The sequence below is a fragment of the Stigmatopora argus genome, chromosome 16, assembly GCF_051989625.1.
Source record: "Stigmatopora argus isolate UIUO_Sarg chromosome 16, RoL_Sarg_1.0, whole genome shotgun sequence".
Lineage (NCBI taxonomy): Eukaryota > Metazoa > Chordata > Actinopteri > Syngnathiformes > Syngnathidae > Stigmatopora > Stigmatopora argus.
The window spans coordinates 206329-213943 of NC_135402.1; the positions used below are offsets into that span (position 1 = coordinate 206329).

The following is a 7615-nucleotide window of genomic DNA, read 5'->3' on the forward strand; positions in this document are numbered from 1 at the left end:
AAACTTTCTGAGCACTAAGCCAGACTCCCTCCGTCCGTCCATCCGTCCAATGTCAGTCGAGCTCTGGATCTATAATAATAATTAACCAACTAGACTGCATATTCAATGCACTACATGTGCCGCACTCTGGACCGACAAGCGCTCACACACACACAGACACACACACAGATACACACACAGACACACACACACAGACACACACACAGACACACACACACAGACACACACACAGACACACACACAGACACACACACAGACACACACACAGACACACACACAGACACACACACAGACACACACACACCCACACACACCCACACGCAGTGAAGTAGACTTCAACCTCACTTGAAAAGCCCATCATAATAGAGCAATGGAATAGCTTGCCAGGTAGGACTGAGCTTCTTATCATACGATCACTATATAGTGTGTTCAAATTGAAAGCGAGCGAAAATGGAATAAGTTTAGTTTTGCTGCCGCACGATGGCTCTCGTAAGCGCACCTTAGTCAAACTAAGGAGGGAAGTAAGCAGGCCGAGGAAGGCGGCGAGTGGCGGCGAGTGGCGGCGAGTGGCGGCGAGTGGCGGCGAGTGGCGGCGAGTGGCGGCGAGTGGCGGCGAGCGGCGGGGCCTCCAGGCAGCCAAGCAAGTCGCTCGCACTGCACAAGTCGGGACTTGACGAGAGGCCTAGGACAAAATTCACATGCACTTCAGCTCAAGTCTGTAGGAGGAGGAGGAGCCTCAATAGCCCTTTTTTTCCACGATTCGGTATTGGCGCTATCGTCAAGGTCCAAAATAAGATTTGGCTGAAATGTCACCCGTCTTGACTAAAGGGGATCAGGATCATTCCCAACTGATACTGTCACTCCCCCTGCCATCGCCACGGGGAAACTTTTGTCAACAGTACTGTCAAGTTTTGCCGTGTTCATTATTTATAAAGGAAAGTTAGCCTACAGGCATTTTTTTTGTGGAAAAGGCTTGCTTGCACTGTGTGAAGGAGATCAAGGGCAGGGCAGCGGTGAAGGAGGAGCGCCTCGGATCTTTTCCTCGCGGCCAACGTGCTGAGACAGCGCCGCGACGTGGAACGCCGTGTCGTCATCCTTGGCGGTTCTCAAGGAAAGGGACGTGAGGGGGTTCTTATTTGGGGCCGAGGGGGGTAGAAAGCAGAAAGCAGAGAGAAAGTAGTCCCAACGCGAGTCTTTCTGCCTGGGGGATAAATGTTGTAAACCGTCATCGCTGCTTACTGGGTGGAGTACTGTGATTAACTCTCTTTGAGAGTGAAGGAGGAGATAAATATAACCCAAAAAGTACAGAAGGAGGGAGAGAGAGAGAGAGAGAGAGAGAGAGAGAGAGAGAGAGAGAGAGAGAGAGAGAGAGAGAGAGAGAGCGACTGGGAAGAAAGAGAGGGAGCTTCAGACGAAGAGACATGCTGCTTTAGTATTGAACGCAAGACTTCTTCTTGATTGTGCGTGCTCGCTCGCTTCTTTGGCTGAGCTCAAGTTTTCATTGCCTTTGTGTTTGGGCAGGAACGGGAGCTGGAGCAGGAGCAGACGCTAACCCGCGGATATGAACGAGGCCACGCTTCTTCTGCCGATCCAGGCGGGAGACGGAAGGACTCTGTCCAGGTGGGTTGACCCGAAGCAAAACATGTTGAAGGGTAGCCAGGACCAAAGCACCGATGGCACCGATGGCACCGATGGCCACCTCCCGTTGCTTTTTTAGGGCCGAGTTTCTCTCATTGCTGAGCACCTACAACTGCTTCCTGAAGGATCAGACTCAACTGCATCTCACTTACTCCCAGGTATGGCACATTTCCAATCGGGACCAGAGTGTAGAAAATGTGCCTTTCTTTTTATGGAGCATGCCGTTTCATCTGGATTTGCCTGAAATTCAGGGCGCCGACGGGCAAGTGGTGGTGGACGGCTTGGTCAATATCTGCTGGGGAGTTCGAAGACCCATTCGGCTGAAAATCCAAGATGAGAAACAAATGATTCCCAGCGCTCCAATGCTCTCATCGGACCCGACTAGCCCAGTCAGCCCACTTGCCAATAGAAGGTATTTGTTTCTTACAAGGTGCCTCTGATCTTTCTTTGTCTTCCGTTTTTCCTTTCTTTTGTTCTTCAACCTGACAGCTCTAGCTTTTTAGAACATGCCGGTCACTCAAAAACGGCGACGTCTTCGCAGGGGCATGTCCCGGTGGGGAGAATACGCCGACCTGCACCAGATCGACGAGCTGGACGGCACGGCGCGCCTAGGGCTGCACAAAAACGCCCTGCCAGGTGACTAGCCTCCACAACCGGTGACGGAGAACATTTTGTAGCACTCGGGGCTACGCCATGCATCCCCAAGTATGACCGTGACCGACGTTGTCGATTGCGATTCCGCAGGCGCCCTTCTTGAGAGCGCCACACTGCGTCCCCTGAAGCAGAAGAGCTTGGAGTTGGAATCGGATTGGAGCCTCTTTCGCTGTACCAGTGACGCCTCGTTGGTCAAAAGGAGGAGTCGGCGAGGCAGGTCGGCGGCGCAAAGGGAGAGAGAGCGCCAGCACCGCTTTTCCATCAACGGACACTTTTATAACTATAAGGTGGGTGCGTGCGTGCGTGCATGCCTGTGAGCGTGCCTGCCGCCCTCGTGGACGGACAACCTTGCGGTGGTTTTATTTGCCTTCACGTCGAGAACCCGAGTCGGCAAGCTCGCTGACCAGTGAGCCGGACTTTTTTTTCTTCTTCTTTCCTCTAGACATCCATCTTCACTCCTTGCTTTGGCACGGCAACCAAAGTCCGCATCACCAGTGAGATGAGCACAGGCCAAGTCATTGAACAGCTTCTCAACAAATTCAAGGTGAGCGACTGTAACAGGCTTGCCTTTTGGTACTTGAGTTTCATTTTGTTTTATTTTTTAACACTCCATCTCATGTCCCGGCCTATTGACGTGACAGATCGAGAACGATCCGCGGGAGTTTGCCCTCTACTGCATCCACCAAAGTGGCGGTAAGTGTGTCTGTAGTCATGTCCCAGTTTTCCAAAGGGATCACGTAGCTACGTCCGTCCCAACGACTCGCCCTTAGAGAAGAGGAAGATGAGCCAGCGAGACCGCCCGCTGTGGGAGCGCGTCCTGCAGGGGCCCTCGGAGGCCGCCGCCCAAATCTTTTTGATGGATGTGGACGAAGAGGAAGTGAGCAACGACGTGAGTCCTTCCGTGCAACGCCGCATGTCCCGCGGCAAGAAGAGCCGCTCGCTTCGTCTGAAATTGATTGTGTCGCTGGTCTGCCGCCACCAGGTGGCTCAATATCTCAACCTGGAGCTCCCCATCCTCGAGCAGGTTTTGTTGAATTTGAAGGAAGAGGAGAACAGGGAAATACAACTGGTCATCAGCAAGTTAGTATCACTTGCGTTCTTGGCCTTGGATGAAGATCAAGCATGCGCGTGTGTGTGTGTGTGTGTGTGTGTATTTGTTCCAGGTACCATAACCATCAGCGAGCCCTGTCCCGAATATTAAGTCGCAAGATTTCCCCTCACGTGGAAACCAGTGTTTGATGACCATACGTACACATTCCCAACTGTAGAGCCGCGGAGCGCAATAAAGCAGTACTGAGAAATGAAACCAGCTTCAGCTTCAGCTTCATATAGCGCGTAGAGCGCCCTCAATCCAAAGTATTTGGGATGTTGTCAAACATGCAGAATACTGCGTCATGCTTAAGCGCTTGAGAAAATAGGTCCCATATTTTTCTTCAAACTTTATTGTTTTTCCAAAATATAATGAGGAAACTTGGAATTGGAGGAGATGTTGGTCCGGATCGGAGCGAGTGTCATCTCAGAAGCTCAGTTGTTCTTTACACGTGTGACAACCGTACCCAGAGGAGATGTAAGGGGAAGGGAAAACCTGCTAACTTTCAAGCTTGGGGATCTGCCTCTTGCACTTGGCCACCTGCACCTCATGTTTTTGCAGCCGGGGGCTAAAGGTCACCTCAAAGTGGCACTCCAGGTGCTGCGCGGGTAAACAAGAACTGGATGACCTCAAGTGAACTAGCTTTCCTCATTTTTTTTTGACTTAACGCTGGGCTTACCTTTTTCTCCACCTGGCACTTGTCCAAATCAGGTTGTTCAGCCTTGAGACACTTGGTTTTTCTCAGCACGGCAGCGATCCTGTAGTGGATGCCGCTGGTCACCTACGCGGGAAGAAGAGAAGAGCGACGAATGCCGAGCGAGAAAGTGGCGCGAAGGCGACGCGCCGAGGCCCACCTGCGCCTGCGCCGTGGTGACGTCTACCAGTTTGAACCACCTCTTGGCCTTGGAACGGGCGTTGAAGGCGTCCACGGCGTGCCCGGCGGCCTCCAGGACCTCCGGCGACTCTGGGCTGCTGTCGAACCAGCCTCCCAATGGCTGCACTTTTCCTGTGAGATCATGGGACAAAACATCCGATGAGCGTTCGCTTCCTTTTGTTTCCACCTGGCATAGTCCTCCTTTCGAAGGCAAGACGGAAAGTTAGTCAGCGCTAAGTTGGAGCTTTCTCTCAGCGCAACCGCCCCCCCCCCGCTCCCATGCCTCGTCATGTTTTCCATCTTTGGAGCTGCTCCGTCTGAGGCACGAGCACGAGATAGAGTTATCTCGCAAATGACCATCAAGTCCTTGGGCAGAAAAGCAAAGCAATTTGCCCTACGTTTCCTGTGGTCTGTGCCAAATAAGTGTGCTTTCCCAAAGGAGGGGGGGCCTCGTGTTCCAGCCCCCCACCCCCCTCTCTGACTCAGACCGGGCAGGACTGCTTTTTGCCATGATGTCATAGATTGTCGCTCTTCATTTACCAAGTTTAGTGTCCACAGTCTGTGCTTGTAATATTGTACAAATCTAGACATTCAGTCTTCAAAGTTTATCTTAGGGTCCCCGTGTCAGGGTCCGAGCCTTTCCGTTGCCAACCACAACAGTACATGTATATACTGTGTTGCCATTCAAACAACACTGACTGTGTTTGCTCAGCGACGTGGGCTTCAAAACTTACTCTGTACAACCACTTCCTCCAGGATTTGGTCCCCCAGGCACACCGTGACAAGGGATAGAAATAAAATCACGGAGAGATTCATCCTGTCGTGGGCCACCTACAAAAGAAAATCCACACGAGCCGCTCTGAGTAGAAAAATGGCTTTTCTCCAAAACAATATGACGTGGCTCCAGCTTGAAAAGAGTGGTGATAATATCATTTTGGCTATACGTGTATACTCACAAAAAGAAGAGCAATATGAGAGCAACTTGCCTTTCCAAGTGTGACTGGAGCTTCTGGACCCGAGGGAGGGAGGGACGAAGGAACAGTGAGGCAGAGTGAGAGAGCGGGAGCGTCTTATTTGGGATGGGCAGGCCAATGCGCACCACTTGTTGCCTGGTACGTTTCACAAGTGGGCGACGGACGGCCCACCCTCTGACTGGAAATGACGAGTCCGTGGTCATCCGGCTCGTAACAACTAACCCGGAGCCACGCGGACCTCAACTATTTTGCGGCCGTGCCAACGCTCGTGTTGCCTTTTCAAGCCTTGACGTGCATTCCACCTCATTCCAAAGAGGGACCTTGTTTGTTGGCATGGCACTCTGGCGGAACGTTCAAAGCTTTTTGCCATGCAACCATGTGCACTCACACCCATACCTAGGGGCAATTTAGAGTGTCCAATCAGCCCTACCATGCATGTTTTTGGAATGTGGGAGGAGACCGGAGTACCCGGAGGAAACCCTCGCAGGCCCAGGGAGAACATGCAAACTTCACACAGATGGACGTGACCTGGATTTGAACCCAGGACCCCAGAGCCGTGAGGCCGGCACACTAACCACTCGCCCCACCGGGCCGCTTGGTTTTGATATTGTTTTCCTAATGGTAAATGTATAGAATGTTGGTAAAAACTTTTTTTTTATTAGTACCTCACTCCATGCAATGATGGGAGGCTGAAATGAATGACAATTGAGACGTGTCTCCTTATTGGACAATAATTTCAGTACTCTCGGATTAGTAATGATGTGGATCAGTCGATAAATGCTCGTTGACAACCGTGGCCAAACACGTTGTTCAGGTTGAGTGACTTGCCACTTCATAAGTTGATTGTTTATGGACGACAATCCAGTATTTTTCCAAACATTTGTGCAATGAGTGTGTCTTTCCTGCAGGGGTCGCAGAATTCATTGTGCATTTGTTTGAAATTGTCATGACCTATGACCGTTCCAGAAAGATTGCCTTCAGAGACATGGTGTGTGTGTGTGTGTGTGTGTGTGTGTGTGTGTGTGTGTGTGTGTGCGTGTGTGTGCGTGTGTGTGCGTGCGTGTGTGTGCGTGCGTGTGTGTGTGAATCATGCAAAATGAAACTTGAGTATTGCATCAAATGTAAGTTTCCCTTTCCCTCACGTGAAGCAATAATAATAATAGGTAGTTGAAAGCAGCGGTAAAATATTTGCTACGTTCACAAGCCTGGACGGCGGTCAGGCGCTGCTCGTTGGTGAATCGGTCTGGGCCAAGTCCAGGGACCGTTTCGGTGCCCCCCGCGATGACGTCTTCCCATTCTGTAACGGATCCAAGCGGGAGTGGGCCAGTGAATAGCCAGCCTCGGGAAGTGAAAGGAGTTCAGGTCCACAAATAAACATGGACTCACGTAACAGATGGGAATCTAGTTGAAATGACGCAACCGCACAATTGTGCCAACGGCTAAATGCTTTACTGACTTTGGATGGTGGATTTGGATTGGTGACAGGGATTCCAAATAAATCCGCACTGTACGTACACGAGCTTGTAAACGGGCCCTCGAGCAGAGGCGCGACGATTTAAGCAGGTGACGTTTTAAACAGACATCGTTATCATTCTGATATGTTCCTCTGTATTGGTTGCCCCCGGTCCCAGATCTTTGCCGGACGACCTAGTTAGTACAGTGGTACCTCTTCATACGATCTTAATCCGTTCCGGGACTGAGATCGTATGTCGAGCTTTTCGTAACTCGAGCGAACGTTTCCCATTGAAATGAATTAAAAACAAATTAATTCCTTCCAACCCTCTGAAAAAACACCAAAAACAGGATATTGGATTGGAAAAATGTTTTATTTCTTCTAATTCGCCATCTATTAACAAAGTAACAAGTGTTGTGTGCACAAGTATACTTCATTACCCAGAAAGCCCTCTTTTTGCCCTCGCATGCGCGTTGTGCATTTCCTGGTCGATGCGTAGGAGAAACAAGTGAATAAATCGTTCAGTGCTCGTAGATATCTGTTATACACGAAAGAGATGCGGCAAAAAAGACAGTGCGCTACAATGATAAACAGCCTCTCATGTCATGGCCACCTGGCTTGGTCGCATCTCGAAATTTTGATCGTATCTCGGGCGAATTATTCGATAGAAATTTTCATCGTACCTCGAGCATGTTGAGCTGATCGTAGGTCGAGGTACCACTGTATATTTCTACTTACTACTGCTCACGGTTGAGTGCTGTTTTTCTCAACACTTCAATCTCTTTGCAGGAACGCCCCGCCCCGTTTCGCCCCGCCCAGTCATCCAGTGATCGACAAGGCCGCTATCCAATGAGATTGGTGCAACGTCAAGCGGCCTCCCCCTTCCCCTCCTCCTTGCGCCTGCTCCCGAACGCTCGCGTTTCGCTAGGTCA

At 50.8% G+C, this 7615-nt stretch overlaps 2 protein-coding genes across 8 annotated transcripts; one reads left to right on the plus strand and one right to left on the minus strand.

The window, feature by feature from the left end:
- The first annotated feature begins 204 nt into the window (after positions 1 to 204).
- Positions 205 to 3598, plus strand: rassf6 (Ras association domain family member 6). 4 transcript variants are annotated; one of them, XM_077623354.1, is made up of 11 exons: positions 206 to 387; positions 1522 to 1620; positions 1718 to 1796; positions 1890 to 2050; positions 2180 to 2274; positions 2383 to 2579; positions 2735 to 2836; positions 2934 to 2985; positions 3063 to 3181; positions 3275 to 3372; positions 3456 to 3598. In XM_077623354.1, exons 2-11 carry the CDS (start codon positions 1562 to 1564, stop codon positions 3529 to 3531), a joined length of 1038 nt encoding a protein of 345 aa, XP_077479480.1. In that variant the 5' UTR covers positions 206 to 387; positions 1522 to 1561; the 3' UTR covers positions 3532 to 3598. The 4 variants fall into 4 exon arrangements, with proteins under 4 accessions (XP_077479476.1, XP_077479480.1, XP_077479478.1 ...); XM_077623350.1 differs by having other exon boundaries at positions 205 to 387; positions 3275 to 3598; XM_077623352.1 differs by lacking the exon at positions 206 to 387 and adding an exon at positions 1162 to 1460 and having other exon boundaries at positions 3275 to 3598.
- Positions 3599 to 3711: 113 nt separating this feature from the next.
- Positions 3712 to 5348, minus strand: LOC144091208 (bitiscystatin). 4 transcript variants are annotated; one of them, XM_077623355.1, is made up of 5 exons: positions 5243 to 5348; positions 4991 to 5087; positions 4237 to 4388; positions 4062 to 4163; positions 3712 to 3982 (listed from the first exon to the last, which is right to left on the minus strand). In XM_077623355.1, exons 2-5 carry the CDS (start codon positions 5070 to 5072, stop codon positions 3881 to 3883), a joined length of 438 nt encoding a protein of 145 aa, XP_077479481.1. In that variant the 5' UTR covers positions 5073 to 5087; positions 5243 to 5348; the 3' UTR covers positions 3712 to 3880. The 4 variants fall into 4 exon arrangements, with proteins under 4 accessions (XP_077479481.1, XP_077479483.1, XP_077479482.1 ...); XM_077623357.1 differs by having other exon boundaries at positions 5213 to 5337; XM_077623356.1 differs by having other exon boundaries at positions 4991 to 5163; positions 5243 to 5258.
- Positions 5349 to 7615: the final 2267 nt, after the last annotated feature.

Bases quoted from the DNA above. Each gene is read 5' to 3' on its own strand.
- LOC144091208 (XM_077623355.1), bottom strand. From the start codon at position 5,072: ATGAATCTCTCCGTGATTTTATTTCTATCCCTTGTCACGGTGTGCCTG. The intron at 4,389-4,990 runs GTAAGTTTTGAA...ATGATCTCACAG, and splicing joins GGAGGAAGTGGTTGTACAGA to GAAAAGTGCAGCCATTGGGA. The intron at 3,983-4,061 runs GTAAGCCCAGCG...TTACCCGCGCAG, and splicing joins AGTGCCAGGTGGAGAAAAAG to CACCTGGAGTGCCACTTTGA.
- rassf6 (XM_077623350.1), top strand. From the start codon at position 1,562: ATGAACGAGGCCACGCTTCTTCTGCCGATCCAGGCGGGAGACGGAAGG. The intron at 2,051-2,179 runs GTATTTGTTTCT...ACGTCTTCGCAG, and splicing joins AGCCCACTTGCCAATAGAAG to GGGCATGTCCCGGTGGGGAG. The intron at 3,182-3,274 runs GTGAGTCCTTCC...TGCCGCCACCAG, and splicing joins AAGAGGAAGTGAGCAACGAC to GTGGCTCAATATCTCAACCT.